Raw genomic sequence first — 21,758 nt, 5'->3', positions numbered from 1 at the left:
GAGAGAGAGAGAGAGAGAGAGAGAGAGAGAGAGAGAGAGAGAGAGAGAGAGAGAGAGAGAGAGAGAGAGAGAGAATGTGTGTGTGTGTGTGTGCGCGCGCACACACACACATGTAAAGCAACTTAACCAAATAGAAACTAAATTTTAGTTACCCTTTCATATAGAAGTCCAATTAAGCAAATGCTACTCTTACTTGCCAAAGATATCTTAGAAACTCAAATCTTTCTTTTTTAAGATAACCCTTTGCTTGCAAGAACTTTCAACATAAAAACACCTTTCAATTTTCCAAATGGATCAAAGTTGTATCTAGCATTTTTCATATGGTTTAACAAAATAATGTCAACAAATTCATAAGGAATCTAAGGGCCTTCTTAATACCTTGAGTTCAACTCATATAGTTTCATAATTTGCTAATAGGGCGAAACATGGTGTGTCTTCCTTGCGCAATCATTTTGCCTGTTGTTTTATTTACAAGATTTACAAGTACAGTACCAATAGGAACTCCATACTTCAATACTTGAGCCTCAATTTCAATCTCATCCTGTAATACCCATACCATTAGGTAAGTGCATGCACATGAACATAGCACATCATAAGTTAAAATTTAAATCATGTGTTTGCAATTTCAAAATATTTTCATGTATTAAACCAAAATGTCAAATGTCTTTAACACCAATTGTGCAAAAGAAAAGCCAATTTTGTGGTGATTTCAATTCTCTACAAAAACTAGGGATTCTTTATGCGCCATTAAATTTTTTAGAAAGGCTATGCTTTACTAAGAAACACTTTAATATGTATGTCATCTATTAAAACTTGGTATTTTTTGCAAAATCAAGTTACATTTTCTTGCATTCTTCTATCTTTTGAATCCAAATTTTATGGAGCAAGTTTCTACTAAAAACTTGTTCAAATTCTTATTCAAACCATTATTGGAAAAGTAAAGAGTTTAATTGGGTGACCCCGTTGTATATCACCAAGAAGGGGATTAATCAAGAGACTTAGAGCTTCCACATATTACTTATAGAGTTGAAACATTAAAGCAAACATAATACTTCAAGAAAACCAAGATGCAAATGATGTGTAAACTCACACCAACACAACACAAAGTATGACTAGGTGATCGCTAAGATAAAGAAGGCTAGAAAAGAGGCTTTGTTCAATTTATTCAAATAGACAAGTCACCATATTTGACTTCAAACCATCTTATGATCATGATATATAGTTACTCATGTAGCTTTTACAATTTGCTTAAATTTTGTGCAAAGAACATCTTTGACATGAATTGTAATTGAACTATGAGTCAAAGTGCTTTGTTTTATATGGCTAAAGGGTCTCTCTCTCTCTCTCTCTCTCTCTCTCTCTCTCTCTCTCTCTCTCTCTCTCTCTCTTAAACATAATATGCATGAATTACCAAGCATGAACAAAAAACCACTAGTGGATATATGAGCCTCACTGAGTGTGCAAAGGCTATAGTGCATAAGGTACATGAGGATTACAAAGCTTATTATTGGAGCATGCAAGTACATACAATGCTTAAAAGAGTCGGTTTGAATAGTGGGAATGGAAGGACTAATGAAGCTTGTCCTTTTACTCTCGAGTGTCTTGTTTTCCTTCATGGTTTTCTTCTTTTTGGCAGTTGCTAGGTAGGCCTTATGTGATCTTTTCCTAGCATAACAAAATTTCTCAATGTTTCCCCTTTTTTTTGCAAAAGTCACAAACAATGTTTTTCTTCCCTTTGTACTTGTTATTAACATAGAGAACCTATTCGTCCTTTGAAGTGCTTATTTCTTCTTTTCCTTTGAGCTTTTTCTCTTCTTCTAGGAGTGATGCTTTAATATCTACCAACTTTGGATTTGGCATATAAATTAGTCTGGTGGAGACATTACCAAACTCTAGAGGAAGACTCTTCAGCAAAACTCCAATGCATACATTTTCATCCATTTTTAAATTAATCCCTAAAAGTTAAGTTAGCAAACTTTCCATATAATTAAAACAGGTTGCAAGGGATGTATTAGCCTTCATATCCAACCTGAAATTTTCAATCAACAATCCATATTTTTAAGATTTAGATTGGGTGCCAACTAGTGTGTCCAACTGTTCTCAAGTGGCATGAGATGTATCACATGTGTCTACATGGTGGATATAACTATCATCAAGCTCAAGCTTGATGATAGCTTGGGCTTTGTCATCAATCTTTTGCCATATTGCTACAAGAGTAACATCTCTAGGTTTCTTTTCTTGGCCACTGGTTATTGACCAAAGGTCCTTCATTAGGATCAACTTAATCCTTGTCTGGCAAGTATAGAAACACGTTCCTCTAAAGCGGCATGACAATGAATTTTTTTCCATACTAGATGGCAAGAGCAGTAGCAAATCAGCACAAAAAATCTCCAATCAACAATAAATGAGTTGCTTGAATATATCAAGAGACACAAGTGCCAAGAAGTACTAATGAGTATCAAAAGATACTATGCTTGTTGAGCTTAATGTTGAACTTGATGGTTGAATCTTCCCCTCCTTGTTGATTTGATGTGGTAATCTTACTAAACCTTCAGTGATACAATGGGTCAAAGTTGCAATGGATTGTTTGAGGCAAGAGAATTGAGAAAATGAAGGGAAAGATGAGCTTGAGTGCAAATGGCTATGATGGATTTAGGGTTTCTGAGATAGGGGCCTAGTTTTTTCTTCTGTGCAACCACCACATTGAACTATTTGGCACAAGATTTGAATGGGAAGTAGCGTAGGTCATGGTCTTCAAAGGCCCAAGCAAATCGTCAATATTGTGGAGCATGATGATGGTGCTAGTAGTACGATAGGAAATAGGCACAGAACTGGCAGCAACAAGGAAATCATGCAATGTTGAGCAGGAGGACGGCCAATGTCAAGGTTTGAGTTAATAGGGAATTATGCAGGAAGTCAAGGGAAAGATATCCAAAAAAAAAGTTTGTTGAGATATGCTTTGTACGGAGAGATCCAAAAGCTCCAATAGAGGTAGATATTGCTGGCTATGATAGACAAAGGAGATAAAATAAAACTAGATTGAGAGATGAAGTCATTTGATGAAGTTGAGTTGGACTGAGATTGAGAAAGGCTGGAAGATAATTGAACTGAGCTAAACCGAGTTCACTATGGCTCTAATATCATGTTGAGAAACACGAATCCTTAATCAAGGTTTAGCTATAGAGGACAAAATTCAATGACAAGATGCATGATGGAAGAGACTAGACACATTGACTGTTACTCAAGTGAATTAGACTCCAAGATCTTGGACTCATTAACACAATCTTAAGTAGAGAGACAAGACTGAAAGTACAAAGTACAATAGCATTCATATTCAAATGATTGCAAAGTACACTCTTTTATAGTTGCAAGGTGCTACCACTTTTCTTACTATGCCTATGGGATTCATAGCTTCTCCTAGGCTATTGCATGTCCCTTGCCCTATTGCTTCATACAAAGAGGCTATCTTAGGAGTGTGATTGCATAAATCTCAACAACTATGTCTAACCTATAAGATGCTCTTAGTTGGACTATTCAAAAAACCATGTGTAGTAAAATATGCACATTGTTTGAGGGTTGGAAAGATCTAGACCTAAATCCATTGGGAATCCAAAAAAGAGAGAAGATAGATGGAAGAAAGAAATACTAGAACAAGGGCTCTTAAATACACTATACACAAGAAATAGATAAACCTAACAAGAAACTATATTACTCTGAAAACTTTGTGCAACTATGATAAATCCCTTTAAGTTGGACACACTGCACCTAAGATGATAGCTTAGGAAAACTCTGTCTAAGAAAATAGCTCAACACTACTCTTTCAGCTGGAAGAAAACATGATAGTAAGTATAAAGAAAACACTCGAAAATACTATAGAATACCCTACCAAAATAGCCCAGATATGCATAACACAATCCCAAAACCACTCCAATCCTCTTTTCTTGGTAAAACCTTGTGAGTTCTCTTCAATTACAACCAACCAAACACTCTTAATTCTCACCTACAGCAATCAATAAAGATATCTTTAGATCTATTCCAAAAATAATCTCACAAATACACCTTTCCAAGCTAAATACACATGTAAAGAGGTAGAATCACTTATCTTTTACTTCTATTATGTTAATCACAACAATAGATCACTTGTTTATTTTTCCAAGCTTATAACAATGGTTTAGATCTCTATTTATAACCATTTACAGATTTTTGGCACGCTTTTCATTGTTACTTTTTACCTTCCAAGCTCTTACTATTTGCTTTTCTTGTGTTTTTTTTTTCTGTGCTTGGCTACCACTTGTCTTGACCATTACTTTTGCATATGGACTTAGAATATGGTTATCAAGATACTCAAATCCAAGCGAATAGACCTAATCAATAAGCCAACATTAACAAAATTATGAAATCCCTTCAAGGTAGTCGAAAATGCCCTTTTTTTGTAAACGTGTCCATTTTTTATCATTTTCAACCTGGAAGACTTCTTCCACTCATAATAAGTCCTGGCACACTACTAATAGTCTTTGACACTTAATTTTAATCACTTATATGTCTAGCGTATGAATTGGCATTTTGCATTGTGTCAGACATTGACTTACACTTGACATATCACATACATAGTACACATTGAAATCTTGTAATATTGGAAAATATATTTGCTTTCACACTGTAGATATGCAATGTCTTGGCATCCACCCCCTCTAAACCTGCATATTCTCTGGTATATACCACTTACTCTTCTATAGATTCGATGTCTTCATCATCTTCTATAAGCTTTGAATTCTCTTCTTCTTCAATACCCTGCTCTATCTCTTAATCTTCAAGCTCTATGTCTTCATATTCCTTTGATTCTCTTCTCTTAAATATCTTGATTCTTTTTCTCACAATTGGAATCCTAAGCTCTAAATTTATGGCCAATCTTCCTTGGATCTCTTAGGTTTTGCTATTTTGAAGCCAACTTAATTAACTTTCCACTTTCTAGAGGCAAGGGTACTACAATCGGCTTCACCTTTGTTTCCACTATTTTGCAATTTGTCTAAACTCTTACTTCACCTCTATTTTTTCCATATGACTCTTCATGCATCATAAATTTAGCAATGACTTGAAACATATCCAAAGAAGTTACTTGTATGATGGTAGACCCAATACTCTACTCTATATTTAGCATAGCTAAAATCTTTGCAATTGTGTCTACAAAAGATACCTTATCATATAATCATATAATCCTTTCATCATCTTGCAAGAAATCTTGTTCTTTCATACTCTTTTCTACCCTACAAATATACTATCTGAAAGCACTACTCGTCTCTTCAATTCTTTGGAATTTCATGGAACTTGCTACTCTGCTGAGAATCCTATGAAGCCCAAAGTAAAAGTGTGTTCACATGTAGCAATAAATGAGAGCTTTATCCTCTTTGTACCACCAAAATCCCACATTATAGCAATACTTACTAAAAACATGGCCGTGAAAATTCTCTAGCATTGGTAGGTAGTGGATAATCCCTCAATGTATCCATGTTTCTTACATGATTGACATAGACTGTCACAAACTACACTGCTCTTCTATTATGTATGCTCTTGATTCTAGAATAAGCAGGACCATCATGTAGAAATTTAGTCTCTGTCCGTGCTGCAATAATGAATAACTATCCTAAGATCATTGGGTATAATAAAGAGTCATGCACAAGGAAATGGCAATCATCCTATACTTCTCTTGTAACTCCTGCAGAGTTGCTAGCTAACCACATCCTCCATGGGCCCAATGGTTCCTAGAATAATGACTCCTAGGTATCACCTCTGAAGCCGCTTAATCCTTTGTTTATTACATAAGACGTACATCTCTTGTGTTTTTAATGTGTATCATAATCTTCTCTGCAACGTTATTCACTTCAGCACTATTACAATAAGCTCTTTTGTTTCTTCACAAGTAGTCTCTACATCATCTTCAAAAACTAGTTATATGCTATGTAAACATGTCTCTTCTTCACTTTGCATCATAGCTTGAGTTGGCTCACCCACAAACTATCTTTTTCTTTTTATAATGTCTTTACCCTTTGCTATTTCAAGGATTTCACCCAATGTAAACTCAACTTTACTGTTTAGAATCCTCTCTTCCAAAATCTTTTTTAGATATGTGGGCCATCTCTATATCACGAAGCACCTTGTATCCTCATTGCTTTTCCTTTGGCTTTTTATGTTTCTATTATTTCTGCTCTTTATTCTTTGGTATATTTGTTGTGTTTTGCTTTAGATCGAGTCTAGCAAGAGGCATAGACTACTTGGGTTCTATCCTACCATCCCCTTTAGTAACCCTCTTTGAGGTCCCTAGGTTCCCGTCATCTGTTTTCTTTTACTTTCCACTATTACATGTGTTCTATTGCTTTACCAATTCAGCATAAATAGAGTAGAAATCCATAGGGAAATCCCGCCCTATCTTCTCTCTAATAATCCAACATGCATCATTTAGCTCTATTTTTTATCTTTACCCTTATCTACAATCTACATGGCATGGGTCCATAACTCTACTTTCTTACCTACACTGAAAATTGGAGATCTCTTTATTTGCAATTTATAGGTAGCAGCATGTACAGTTGCATGTGCATTTCGCACTACAAGACAGAACAGTTCTCCTCAAAAAGAAGCCAATCCTTGAAATGAGAGAAAGCCTCCAACTTCAAAGTCAAGAAATAGGCCCAAGTCATCCTAATGTAGTCATCTACGATCAACATGAAGTACAAGCTCCCCTTCAGGGACTCGGTCCTCATCGGGCCACAAAGATCCGTAGATACAAGCTCCATGGGTGAAGTAGACCGCCTAGAAGCTTTGTTGGGAATCGCATCCCGATGCGGTTTCCCACGAATGCAGGAGACACATGGCTGATGATGGCTCACCACTATGTCCGACAAACGACCCTCGCGACACCTTCTGAAGGTACTCGTAGTTCAGGTGGCCAAACCGAGCATGCCATAGCTCTGACTGTGTCTGAGAAGCAAGAAGAAGAGAAGTAAGAGCTGAAGAAGACTTCAATTTGTAGACTCCATTCTCCTCATACCCTGTAGAGAGAACCTTCCTCGATCCACGATCAAGGACTCGAACAGTATCATTGTCAAACTCCACCAAGAGACCAAGAGCACAAATCTTATGAACCGAAAGTAAATGATACCCCAATCCTGGCACATGCAACACCTCAAAGGCGTAGGTACCACCACATCCATCTGGAATAAGCTACATCTCATCCCACATAACAATAGAGACAGAAGAGCTGTCTCCAATGAGAATATGCCCACACGAAGGTCGCAAATGGGCAACACCAACGGAAGGAGTCATGTGCCGTGAGACACCACTGTCCACAATCCACTCTCGAGCCTGGGGAGTTGTCATCACAGCATCAGAAGTTGTCGGTGTAGTCCTCAATGACTGCTAAGTGTAGAAAAGCAGCTGATGAGAATGCAACCACTGCTCTAGAGTCTTTCGTGTCCTTCTTGGTATCCTTCTTGTCTTTGTTAGGGCAATCATTCTTCCAGTAGACCGGTCTTTCCAAAAATATGGCAAGTTGATTATTTCTCCTTATCCTTCTTGGATTTGTTGTCCTCCTTCTTTTGGTCCTTCCCCTTCTTCTGAGAGGCTTGACCAACCAATGCCTCCGATTTGGAAGCATTCTATCCCTTCAATTGTTCCTCCTGGTTCAAGAACAATAGAACCAACTCTTCCCATCAAAGAGTCGGCTCCCACCCTGAAGCAATAAGAGCGGAATACAAAGTACTGAATCGTGGCAGCAACTAGGATAGTAAAGTGATCGCCATGTCTTCAGAAGAAATAGGCTTTCTCATATTTTGAACCTGCATCTGAAGCTGTCGAAGCTTGTTGATGTGTTCCCGAAGCGAAGAAGACTTATTCACGAACAAAGTCCGCATCTACACCTCCAAAGAAACCCTCTTCATCAGGGTCATCCGGTTGTACATCTAGTCAAGCTCTAGCCATATCTCACGAGCCACCGTCAAGTGCTCGATGTGAGCTATCACGACTGTGGTGCAAGACAGAAACAGAAAAGATCGAATCCTGGCATTTAGTTTGTCCCAATGAAACTGGGCCTTGGTCAACTCCGCATGAGCATTGGAAGAGAGTTTAGACTCATCCCTCACCGAGGACCTGTTAATCTCCTCCATCACCAATTCCGCCAAATCATAAGACTCTAAAATAGCCAATATCATCACCCGCCAGATGCGGTAATTGTCACCATCAAGCTTTTGATCCGTTGGAAGAGCTGGTAGGATAGCACCTTCCTATCCATGATCGCCTAGAACTCCAAATCAATCTCTAAAGACATGTTAACTTGCAATACCTGCACAAATGCAAAAAAAAGCCCCCTCTGACTATGAAAACGCAGTCTTCTGGGACTGATTCTTCCGCTGCCCAAACCTTTTCACCCGCCAGAGGCGATGAAAAGGTAAAATCTGCAATGGAAGGCCTCAAACGTAGCCTTTCTCACCTACGAACAGCAATAACCTACAGCAAATTCACCGATTAGACTCCTTTCCTGCACGCCCACGCTCGCTTCAGCACTAATCCGATGCACAACCCTCCCGCTCACCCTCAAAACCTGAAAACGCAGCCTTGTGTCGTGCTGAAATCTCCTCTTCAGATAGGTTCAGCCCTCAGTCAGTCCATCTTCACCGCTCTGATACCATGTCAGAGTGCAGTGATGCGAAAGCGTAGGACAAAGACTCAAAGAGAGTGAACATAGAGAGAAGAGAGAGAGAGAGAGAGAAAAGGAGACAATGTAAACGCAGAAAATCTGCGGTGTAATATGCTATATAAGAGTGCAAAAATACACAAGGAAGCAGAGGAAATATCTATGTATGTCTCCGACTTGATGACCTCAATCTCCGTCAGCCCGAGCACAGTCTGTCTCACCCAACAGATCTCAAGATCAGAATCTAGAGTGAGCCACGAAATCGGCTATAAATAGCCAAAAAAATAGAAAATAATTGGAGCAAGTCGACTACATTAAATGCAGTCCATTGCATTAAATCTGGCCAACTGTACCAATCAATCTGGCCGACTATACTAGTGCCTTATCGTACTACTAACGTGGACTGCCGTATTGCTGACGCGGAGCCTGTTGTCCACCAACCTACTGACGTGGAACCTGTTGTCTACTGATTGTCCAAGAAATGACTGTCTAACATTTTCCCCCCAATACCTCTATAAAAATCCCCCTTAGCCGTGAGAAGGAAGGGGATTACTACCACTACCCTCCCTTGCTGTCGGTCTGGAGAAGGAGAGAGAGTGAGAGAAAAGAGAGAGAGAGGAGAGAGAGAAATGGAAATTTCCCTTGGAGACTTTCAAGCTTCCCCTCTTTTTTCCCCCTCTTTAAGGAGCCAATTCCCTTGTAACCCAGGTCCGTAGCCACAAAGAAAAAGCCGAACTATACGAGGCCTCCCAAGTGAAGTAATGTCCAATCGAGTGCGAATCCCACTTCAACCAATGCATCTGCGAGTCAAGAAACCACGACACTTGGTAACCATGTGCATTCCATAAATCTTAAATGTGGTAGGAATCTTTGAAGAATGTAGATCGACTACATTAGAAGGAGCTTCCATGTGAAAACCTACGATAACCAACCACCAACTAGGCTATATTATAAAAATCATGTTCGGCATTGTGTTTCATTACACTCTAGCATGTTTTAGAACAAACAACTTGCACAAAAGATTACGCATTGGTGCACACTCAAATTAAGGTCTAGATTGATTGTGTTCATAGTGCATTAGATTTATACACTAGTATTGGCATGCTTGAGAGCTAAAAGAAACTGAAAAATGGGTTATCATGACGATAAAGCATAGTCATTATTAGGCAAAAATCATACTTTTTGCATCACAAATTTGCAAAATTGGAAAGGTAGGCGTAAAGGCTTGAATCAAGTCCACGATGATCATGAGTTGCCACGAAAACGGTTAAGTATATTTGGGTCGTTGCAGTACAAAGCCGAGTTTTAGGCTCCTATAAACCTTTAAAGAGAAGTAGCCCGCATTTTGCATTAGGCATGATGACTTCATATTCCTCGCACAAAAGGAAAATACAAGTCTTTATCTATATTTTGCATAAGTGCATTGAAATGAATTTCCAGGAGTAGAAGCTCCGGATTGCGTGGCATCATGGACAATTTCAGTTGCACTACTAGGGATTCATCTAAAAGATAGATATAAGACGCACATATAAAGTGCTAAACTTAATTGCTCAAGGCAGTTCAAATCCTATATGATACGTAAGGCTAGGGCTTAGCTCGCGACTTATTTAGGGTTTGAAAGTAAATGAGTCAAACTATTGTTACATTCATAGGTTGACCTTGAGACAAGTGAACCACTCATGGGTCTCTATCCTATATCTGGCCGCAACAAAGCCAAAACAACCTCAGAGGATATTGGAAATTGACACCAAGACAAGAAGGACAAACGCTAAGCGTCAAAGACAGGGACTCCACTTTAGCAGATGTCCTGAGCACTCGCCTTCACCATTGTTTGTGCTTGTAAATTTAGAAACACCGCTTGTAAAAAGATTGTGTGACCCCAAACTCATAAAAGAAACGGGAATAATAAATCAGGTTGAACTTTTTGGAGGGTGTGCCAAACCACCCCTAGTTGGCCGCCAACCCTAGCCAAGTGGATTCTAAATAGCCGTGACGGGAATGTGGACCAAACCTGCCACGAGAGGTCTCTCCGTGGATTGGTTTGAATGTAGGAGGACACTTGGATGCTAGGGGGGCTCTGGCTGTAAATTCCCTGCCTTCGGGTCCTACTCAAACGATCTACGTGACTCGAGATAGATTCTCGAGGGCCCCTGCTACTAGTGCAAGGGAGGGAATCTTGGAGAAAATAAGTAGTCCTCACGGATTGCAGATATTGTTCCTTTTGAACAAGACTTGTATCTCAGTTAAAACGCTAATATTAAGTTTACTTCCAAGAAACATGTCTAAAATTGTTTGCGTGTCAGTGCCATAAGATTATGTGAACTAACCCTGTTACCTAAAAGGCTTAATTAAGGAAGCTGATTTTAAATGTCGCACATAAATGTGATAGGGGCTAATAAGATAACTAAAGTACACTTATGGAGGGCAGCAAGTGGGTGAAACCCCGACAGGTCCGCCCTACGACAGGATAGTCCCAGAGAATTGGGAGACTTCTCACAATTTTTTACCGTCGTTCAATATTTAGGCAGCGCAGGGTTAGAACCTGATTCATGCTATTTTAGGGGAACCGAAATGGGATTATACCCTACGGGTGGGGAGGTGGGATGACGCATCCCTCCCATTTCTCATTCTCCTTGAACCAAGTGGGGTATGGATCTGCTTCGGATTGGGTAACTCCACGTAAGGTAGAATGTCCAGGACCCAACGCTGGAATGCTATTAGGAGACCTTGACCACTAGGGACTCAAGTTTCAAGTCGATCCTAGTGGGTTCGTCCGCGAATGTTCCATTGCGAGGCAAACTCGAGAAACCCTAGGCGACAAACCCGACTAGTGACATTCCATGAAAGTGCCGGGCGGCGACACTTAGATTCGTCTCTTAATGGATTGTCAAAACACGCTTGGACAGAGCCAATAGACGGGCATATCACAGTTGGTATCAATGCCAACCAATGACTGAAACAATTAGGATAGATCAGGAAGAGTGAAGTGATGTTTTTATTAGATAATGTTTTCTTCTTACTTGTGGATTGCTGCCGCTTCCAGACTAACGAGGCATGGAGCAGGTTCCTCGTATTTCATATAATGTTCAGGACAATTATGAACTCTTTAAGCTATCGTAGATGATCCAACATGATGGGGTATCCTAGATTGACTCTACAACCCCTCACCGCTATATGTGGAAAGGCGTTGGACTTGGAGCGCGGGATACTGCTACATAGATGCCAACCGACTCGCCTATCTTCAAAACAATCTGAAGAGGCTGAAGTGGTTAGAGGACTTGAAGATTATCAAGTTATTCATCTTCCATAAGGCTTCTATAAACTCAGCCCTACACATTGGACGCCGGCAAGTAGATCAAAACCGCTACATCTACAAAGAAGTGGTTAAAGTCTTACCAACAAACAGAATTAAAGTAATGGGGCAAAATGAACATCATGGCTATCAAAAACGGGGATTTCTTGAACTTCCCATGACTTATCACTTCCTGAGAATCCATTCTCCCAATCCATACTACTATTCTTTCCCTGTAGCTGAATCCAATAGGAAATGATTAACCTAGTGTTGATGTAACTCTTGAAAAGACAGTCATCTCAGCCAATCTCTATATATTCCCGAATAATTATACTTGAGGCTTACGCTTCCCTATGGTTAAATAAGAATTTTATGTTCATTCGAATTGTTGCATAGTAGCAATGGAAATTATATACGCATTGATTTAAGTTGTATAGGGATGTGCAAATGCAATCCTAACACGGAAAGTTTAAATTGATAACCAGATACAACCCCAAGTACAGATCTAGAATCTTGTTTCCATACTAAGTCCAGCAGAGGCACAAGAGAAAAAGTTTCTTCTCAAACAAATTAAACCACCAGAATTTGACGCAAAAGGGAAGACTGTTGAAGCCGATGCCGAAATATGGATTGAATCCATGGATGATTATTTTAGTCCAGCCGAAACAGCACCTATGAACGAAGCCATGATTGCCAAGCCCAAGCTCACTGGCCATGCTAGACTATGGTGGAAGCAATGGTGTAAAGACCAAGCAGTCACGAAAAGTACAATAACTTGGGACATACTAAAGGAAGCAATGCAGGGAAGGTACATACTCAGAAGATAAATGAGTTCTTTAGGTTGAAACAGTTGGACATGTCTCTGGAGGTGTACTACTCCAAATTTGTCCCATTGCTGAAATACGCCCCGACAATGAGTATCCCCCAACAAGTCTCGAAGTTTTGTGATGGGCTAAACCCACCAATGAACACTTGAAGTTTTGTGATGGGCTAAACCCACCAATGAACACTCGGTTGGAATCAATACGTCTTTCGAATTTGAAAGATGCATTGATAAGAGCAGGACTTATTGCCCAAGAAGTCCAACCGAAGTCTAGACCTTGGTCTTACAAAGACCAGAATCCAGGGGCGTTAAAAGCTCAAATTAAAAGGGCACAAGGATAGAGTCAAGGCCAATGGAAGAAGCCAAGAGCAAATGCAATCAGTGATTTTGTCCCCACTCAAAGAAATGATCAAAGCCTGCATTGTTTCCACTCCAATGAACCTGGGCACTTCAAAAGGGAATGTCCCAAACTTAGCAGAGATCATCGTCAAAGAAAATTCGGTGGCCACGAATAGTCTTGGCAAAAACTTCCAATATTACCACTAAAGGAATCAACGAAGAAGAATAACCGTCCACGAAAGCTGAGATTGAGAGGGCAACTATTCATGCCGCTCTCCATATAAAAAGGGGCCAAACCGCCAATTCTCGGTGATTCAAACACCATCGAGTAAGAAATTCAAAACCCTGATTGACTGTGGCGGCACTCATTCTTTCATTTCACCAACCTGTGCAAGAAGATTAGGATATCCACTGTAGTTGCACCCACTTTGCTTGTCAAACTAGTAAATGGGCAAGAAATCACTTGCACTAGACAAACTACTCAGGTGGAATTCTTACTTGAAAACAAGTCCACATCTATTAAGTTCAAGGTAATGAATCTAGGAATCCATGAATGCCTACTCAAGATGGATTGGCTAATCGCCAATGATGCTCACATTCATTGTGGAAAGGGTCAAGTCTCCTTCCGGAATCCCAAGGGTGAGCTAGGTACAACAGAAGGAGAAGCATGTAAACCAAAGATCCAGATAGCTAAGGCAACAATAGTTTAAGGAATAAGAAAGGGATTACTAATCTACCTGATCAAGCTAAACAAACCAGATTAGGTAGAGGACACTAATGAAGAACCATCATGGTTAAAAGAATATGTGGCTGTGTTCCCAGAAGATTTGACTGAATTATCACCGCCTAAGGAAGTGGATCATGAGATTAAGCTTATGTTAGGAGCTACACCAGTTGCGAAAAGGCCCTACAAAATGTCCATTCCTGAAGCTATGAGTTAAAGGAACAACTCAAACAGCTACTAAACCAAGGGTACATACGCCCTAACAGTTCTCCTTAAGGGGCTCCAGTCTTGTTCCAAAAGAAGAAGGATGGTACACTTCGCATTTGCATCGATTATAGAGGCCTGAACCAAGTAAGCATCAAAAATAAATATCCCATTCCGAGGATAGATGAATTACTCGATCAACTGCAGGGAGCAAAAATCTTCTCCAAGATTGATTTGAGGTCAAGGTTTTATCAGATCCGCGTCAAGGATGAGGATATTCTGAAGACGGCATTCAATACGAGATATGGTCATCTTAAATTCACAGTAATGTCTTTCGGATTGACTAATGCCCCTACCACCTTTAACAGGCTAATACATGATATTTTTAGACCATATATCGATGATTTTGTACTCGTCTTTTTTTATGACACCTTGGTTTATTTTAAGGAAGAGGAGGATCATGAATCCCAAGTTTGCATCGTCCTTGAGACCATGAGGACTCATAAGCTCTATGCTGAGAAGAAAAAGTGTGCCTTCCTCAAAAGGAAGATTGAATATCTTGGATTTATTGTGTCAAATGAAGGAATCTTTGTAGACCTTACAAAGGTTAAGGATGTCCAAGAGTGGTCTCCAACAGTTACTATTAAAGAAGTGTGTAGCTTTCTTGGATTAACAAGTTGGTACAGCTACTATTAAAGAAGTGTGTAGATTTCTTGGATTAACAAGTTGGTACAAGATCTTCATTAATGACTATGCTTTAATTGCAGCACCCCTCACAAATTTGTTGAAAAAGCAACTTGCCATAGTGTGGATGCCCTCTAAACAAGCAAGTTTTGATCATCTCGAGCATAGCTTGGTGACAACACCAATTCTGAAGCTCCCTAACTTAAGCAAGGAATTTAAGATTATCACGAATGCTAGCTTCCTTGCACTGGGCTGTGTACTAATGCAAGAAGGTCACATCCTATAGCCTATTCCACGAGAAAGCTAAAAACCCATGAAATGAATTATGCCACCCATGACCTGGAGCTGCTAGCAGTTATTTATGCTCTCAAACTTTGGCGACATTACTTGCTTGGTAATAAGTTTTCTTTGGTCATGGACCATAAAAGCCTTAAATGGATCTTCACCTAGACCGACCTCAACATGAGGTAGCATCGATGGATTGAAGTTCTGTAGGAGTATGATTTTGAGATCAGGTATCAATGCAGCAAAGAGAATGTGGTCGTTGACGCCCTAAGTCGCAAGGCGTTCCTCAACTCTCTTATCATGGAGGAACCCTCAATGGCGGAATCATTGGCAACTATGGTATCAATGCCTAGCAAACCTACCCTTGAACTAGCTAAGGAAGAAGCTAGCTATGACCCAAAATATCTAGAGATGATGAAGGAAATTTTGACAAATCACCAAAAACCCAGACTTAAGGTCAAGTATCAATAATTCTCCGTCAATGAGAGACTTGTCTATTTTAGGACAAGATTATGCATACCCTCGGGCAAGAAACTCAAACAAAGAATACTTTGGAAAGCACATGACTCCTAAAATATGCCATGTCTTCCACAAATGTATCATAGTTCTTGAGCTTGTACGGCCCACAACATATTGAACCACATGTAACAATTGTATCACCACAAAAGAGATCATGAATTGTATATCTATCACTTGAACTCAACAATCAAGCCAATCTTGACAAGTATAGAAACTGATAACGAATTTGTCTTGATCTCTAGTGCATATAAAGTATTTATAGTAAGTGTGAAAATACTTCCATTGGCAACAGTCACACAACTTTATCAACCCCTTTAACAAGATGATGAGCTATAGGTATATGTGATAGTACTGCTCTTAGGGGCAAACTCAAGAAATGAACAAACTACATTGAGAAGGAATATGCTTAGTAACACCACTATCACAGTACCATACATCTCAATCCGCAATAAACGTACAAGAATCATATAAAGGAGTATAATTCTTGCATTAAGCACTAAACATCTAATCTATATCCTATACAATATTTGTAGATTTTGATTTAGAAGGGGAGATATCTACAATAACCATAGTAGCCCATTTCTTCTTACCCTTGCCTAGTTTAATAGTCTCAAAAATGATCATTAAAATGCGTTCTAAAATTGTCAATAGAGAAAACGGCTCAAAACATTATATAAAAGAAAACCTTGGCCAATCACTCTTCAAATAACGACATCACTAGCTTCTTATTAGCTTCACATTAATTCACATCCTTCCCATCATTCTTTGCCATCATCTACATTTTCAACCTCTTCACTTCTCCATTACTAATAGGCTAGGGGCATTGTTATTCTAAGGATTGCCACCTTAACTATTGCCATCGCTTGCCCTCCATGTTAATATCCTACATTTTGGATATTATGTTGTTATGAGACCTAAAACCAGCCTGTGGAACTTGTCACATTATCAAACATAGGATAGATTGCCATCTTGTTGAAAGTCTTATATACTATCATTGTTCCTCCCATATCAAGCATTGTTATGTTTATGTCTACATCGACAAATTTCTTAGTAGGTCAACATCATCATTCTCCAACATTGAGTGGCAAACTATTATTGCATTTGTGATCCATCTCAAATGTGATGCACTCTTGGAGCTATCCTCCGCGTTTTTCCCACCTTTGTCTCATCCTTAAGCCCAATCCTCAAGACATGAGAGCTAGTGGAATTTATATATATATATCATTTCTATACATCTTCCTTCCCTTGAGTGTTTATCAAATCTTGTTGTTGCATATTGTCATATATTCTATGCTTTATTTATTTGCCTTAGTTTTTCTTTATAACACGGCATATACAAAGTACAAAGGAATACAAGTTTACAAAGCAGATCAAAGAACTACCAAGCAATAGTCAAATGGTATGAGTTTGTGGTATGGAATATCAACCCTTGATGAGAAATCGGAAATAAGAAGTACAAGCTACCATATTTATCTAAATTAGCTTTTAGCTTTATCACCATGGCCCATAAAGGCAAATGCATGTACAACAATTAAGTGTACAAGTTGTAACTCTTACTTACACACACACACCTATGTGACTTCTTGTTCTCTCAATGGGAAATGCTCCAATGCATGGCTATGCTCTCTTGTTAAGTTTACATTCACTTTTTAAAAATATCATAGTTTTGCTTTCAAACAAACCAAAGTTTTTCAAAAACTAATTATTTTTCTTAAACAGGAAGACTTACTTGAATGTGTGCAGGTTCCATGTAAGTGACATTAAGGTCGACAGAGACCCGAGTAATACCATCCATAGTTATGAAAGCAGCAGCACCCACATTGTCCACAAGACTCGCAATGACACCCTCGTGAAGAAGCCCCTCAATGTTCTGGGACAAAAACGAAAATCCTATTCTCATTAATGTACTGTTATCAAATGATAAAATATAGATTAAAATTATTTTCAAACCCTTAAAAGCAAAGTGTGACTTTAAACTATTTTGTTAGGGTAGATGGAATAGCAATGGTAAGAGTCCCCTAAAACTTTTGCCTCAAAATTTCAGATCAAGTTAATTAGAACACTAAAGTTTATCTTCCCTCCCTCCCTCTCTCCATCTCTCTCAAAGAGGAGATAGAAAAAAAGAATTGAGTGAGGCCAAGAATAATGCCGAAAAGTAATGGACAAAGGTGGTTCAAAGAAGGCCAGCACTGTTAGAGAGCAAGACCTCCATAATCAATGAAGCCATAGAGGAGGAGAAAAGGAGGAAAATTTGGGCTCTACATGTACATGTGATGGGTTGGATAGAGAAGAAAACACGCATGAGGATGGCAAGGCATTTTGCACCAAAATGGGAATAGAAGGGATTCCTTTTTACAAACGCTTGGAGGGTGGGAAAAGATAAAACAAAAGACAATGCACTCGTCTTGAATTCTAGGATGCAACCATGAATTAGTGGCTTCCATTGCATGCGCTTAGGGACAATCTTATGCCACATGCCTACCAGCAAAAAAAGGGTGAATGCACTTATTAACTTATGATAACATACCTTGTTTGTTGATAATGTTATATTGGTGAAACTTTTTTTTTTTTTTTAGATAATATGTATCAAAGAGGCACACCACATGACAATGCAAAAACCTACTAAAATCCAAAATATGGAATTGCAACTGAGTTTTTGTTAGGAGTCAATAATATTAAGGACTATGGGGGGGAATAAGGATCAAAAGGTGTGGGCGTATTGTATAGGAAGGGGCTTGGTCACATAGTACAAGTGGTTAGTGTGGGAATGAGCATGACCAATTCTTATGAATCAAAATCTAATAGGGAAAATGATAGAAACATACATGTTCCAAAGTTCTATTTTTCTCCAGGGACATCATTTTTTGTTCTGCAAGGGAGTCACCATACATATCAGTATCCTGGGATATCCTTAGGTGTTCAACGCTAGCGGAGCTTATGTTAGAAGGTAACTTTAATGCACGACTATCATGTTCCATTGTTTGAGCAAGATGGCCCCATTTTCAAAAAGATGGATCTCACTCATACAAAGCTCACTCAAACTTCCTAAGGCACATTGCCCTACAAAATCTATGGAGAGTACCTCCTATCATATGGTAGGCTCATGGCTTGGCCTTTTATAATGGCCTTGCTCACTAGCCCATTCCTAAGGACTCGCTTCCATCTCAATGGGACATGGGATAGCATGGTAGATTATATGCTTGAAACCTCCCTCATTAATAATAGACATGTAATACTTCTTTGTCTCCACCAATCCCATTGGCATCATCTCACACCATATATATCTTGCAATCATAATCACTAGATGTCCTCTTGCTCACCACACACCTTATTAGATACCTTGTTACCCTTTATGCAATTTTACATAAGAGACATCATGTTTTGACTCAAGAAAGGTATACCATCATGCCAAGATCATGGGATGGAGTTGGGGTCCATATCCATCGTTAGAGACCCTCATCGTTTAGCTTGCCAATGCCCTCCATCTTGTAGTTGGAGATACCTTCCCTCACACACCCTCTTGCACCAAACTACCACCTTGTACTATGCCTCAAAATAGTTGGTATGACGAGTGTTACAAGAATAAGGTATGCCTCTTCCAGATAATAGCCCAAGGTACCCATGCACACTATCTAATCTTTCTAAGTGACACATACACTAGAAAAAGAGAGCATGTCTTATGTGTATGGAGAAAGAGATATACTAGTGATTTTTAGATCGCAGTTTTGAAGAAGCTTGGCAGATGTTACAAGACCCTAGCCCCCAAAATCATTTTGTCTCTTCCACTAGAGCCTTACCCACATAGTGTTGGCAAATATGTCAATTCATGCCTAAGTCTGTGCATGTTAGTGGGCTAGGACATTAAGATATCATGCTGATTATTTAGGCATTTGATGATGGTCATTTTAGCATTTATTGCTAGTCAACTAGCATTAAATGCTAGTCGATCTAACATGATTTATGGCATTATTTTTGCCTATTTATTCAAGCTTCTCCTCCACATTCATAGATCATTCATCACCTAACCGGTTCTGGTGGAGGGAGAGGAGCAAGTGCTAGTGCCTTCACAGCCACTGCCTTTACAACCAGTGACTCACATTGGTTATGTATTGTCTCATATCTTGGTATATGGATTCCATTTCCGAAGTATCTCTTTGCTTTTGAGTTCCTTGTGAGTGTTCTTTTCTTTTGCAGTGTTTCTCTTTCTTTTTTCTTTGTCTCTTGTGTACAATAGTCTATTATAGCAATTTTCCACACTTCCATCACTGCATGAACTTCTAACATGGTATCAAATTGCAAGATCATTGTTCCTATTGATGTTTTACACTATTTCAGGTCTGAGCTTTGGCTTTTCTACTGCTGATTAGACGTATTTCTGACTGTTGTGACTGGTTTGCAGCCTGAGCAACCATCTTCTGATCATTTTCAACATGTTTCCTTGGTCAGTTCATGGTTGAGTCTATGCATGTCCGTGGACTAGGGCATTAGGATATCATGTTGATTGTTTAGCCATTTTTCTTAGTATTTTATGATGTCCATTTTAGCATTTATTGTTGGCCAACCAGCATTAAATGTTGGTCGATCTAACATGATTTATGGCATTATTTTTACCTATTTATTCAAGCTTCTCCTCCACATCCATTGATCATTCATCACCTAACCAATTCTGGTTGAGGGAGAGGAGTCGGTGCCAATGCCTTCACAACTAGTGACTCACATTGGTTCTGTATTGTCTCATATCTTAGTATATGGATTCCATTTCCTGAGTATCTCTTTACTTTTGAGTTCCTTGTGAGTGTTCTTTTCTTTTGCAGTATTTCTCTTTCCTTTTTCTTTATCTCTTATTTACAACAATCTATTATAGCTGTTTTTCACACTTCCATCATCACTGCATCCACTTCTGGCATGGTATCAAATTGCAAGATCATTGTTCATGTAGTAGTTCAATATACAATCCTCCAAAGTAGTACTCATGAAATACATTTTTCTCAACCAGCAAAAATAAAGTCAAGTGTCCAAAGTCGCTACTTTTGGTGTTCAAAATCTATATGAAATACTAGTTTTACAACTAAAATGCTAGAATAATGAATCAATATTTTTAAGGGCGTAATAGTACAAAAACACTAAAATGCCTTTTTTTTTTGTTGGCACTACTCCAAAGGCCGAAGGGATGCTAATGTGCAAGTCAATTTAGGAATCTTGAAAATACACAGGAAATAATTTTGTGGTACTTCGTGGTCATTTTGGTAATCTTTTAAGAGTATTCCCTTCGGGGAAACCCTTTTTTTGTGAATTTCTTTACTTAAAAAAACTCACGTTTCATACAAAACCTGAGCAAGTAGAGTAGACAGTCTATTGTCGCTCTAGAATATGCAAAATGTGGAGGAAAAGCTAAAAGAGAAAACATGTACAACCGCAAATTTGGGAATATAATTATTTCCGCATTTTGCTTAAAGAAAAAGAACAGGAAAAGGAAGACTGCTTACCGTGAGGCGTGCAGGGACCGTCATGGCGCACACAAATCGCCCTGGCTCGCTCGCCAGAACTCGCAGAGGCTTCAGAATCAGGCCTTCATGGAACCGGACTGCTGAATACGAAGCTGAAGAAGAAGCAGACGAAGAGGAAGAAGAAGAAGAAGAAGAGAAATGGCGGCTATACTCAGAATCGCTCCGCGCCTTCATCCATCGCCGGACCAGATCTGCTTCTGTGCAGGACGATGGCCTCTTCTCCATCATCACGTCGAAACAAAGCCTTTCAGCCACGCCCGAATTGGCCGGCACTCCATGTATCTCGGCTGCCTCCAGTCAATTTTTTCGATCATGAGCGTTTCCCTAGGCCCTTTACCCTGCCAGGACACTCGAGAGGCGACCTACTCTAAAGTCTATTTAAGTAGGCCGCGCCGTCCACCCTTTGCTCTTAAAATAGTTTCTTAGGTCATTCATCATAGCTAAGATAGCGCTACCCTAGCGATGGACTCAATTCCTTAAAAGTCAGGCAAGTGAAGCTTGTTGACCAAAGAGAAGCACTCTTCATAGTCACAACTAGCGAACGTTATCCCGCACTCATCATAGCTAAGATAGCGCTACCCTAGCAATGGACTCAATTCGTTAAAAGTATGGCAAGTGAAGCTTGTTGACCAAAGAGGAGCACTCTTCATAGTCACAACTAGCGAATGTTATCCCGCACTCATCATAGCTAAGATAGC

The 21,758-nt window shown here is 39.3% G+C and overlaps 1 protein-coding gene across 1 annotated transcript; it reads right to left on the bottom strand.

The window, feature by feature from the left end:
- Positions 1-252: 252 nt before the first annotated feature.
- Positions 253-21,484, bottom strand: LOC148025903 (uncharacterized). The gene is made up of 3 exons (XM_087692156.1): positions 21,040-21,484; positions 17,283-17,423; positions 253-541 (listed from the first exon to the last, which is right to left on the bottom strand). The coding sequence occupies exons 1-3, from the start codon at positions 21,286-21,288 to the stop codon at positions 401-403; spliced, it is 531 nt and encodes a 176-aa protein (XP_087548282.1). The 5' UTR covers positions 21,289-21,484; the 3' UTR covers positions 253-400.
- Between the last annotated feature and the right edge of the window lie 274 nt (positions 21,485-21,758).

The sequence above is a fragment of the Lygodium microphyllum genome, chromosome 14 (genome assembly GCF_053477565.2).
Source record: "Lygodium microphyllum isolate KBCC chromosome 14, Lygodium_microphyllum_v1.1.10, whole genome shotgun sequence".
Classification (NCBI taxonomy): domain Eukaryota; kingdom Viridiplantae; phylum Streptophyta; class Polypodiopsida; order Schizaeales; family Lygodiaceae; genus Lygodium; species Lygodium microphyllum.
Note: the sequence above shows the minus strand (reverse complement) of the source record. Positions and strands in the feature narration are given on the sequence as shown.

Coding starts and splice junctions, on each gene's coding strand:
- LOC148025903 (XM_087692156.1), bottom strand. CDS start 21,288: ATGATGGAGAAGAGGCCATCGTCCTGCACAGAAGCAGATCTGGTCCGG. Junction 17,424..21,039: donor CGGTCCCTGCACGCCTCACG/GTAAGCAGTCTT, acceptor TTTTTGTCCCAG/AACATTGAGGGGCTTCTTCA. Junction 542..17,282: donor TGGAACCTGCACACATTCAA/GTAAGTCTTCCT, acceptor TGGGTATTACAG/GATGAGATTGAAATTGAGGC.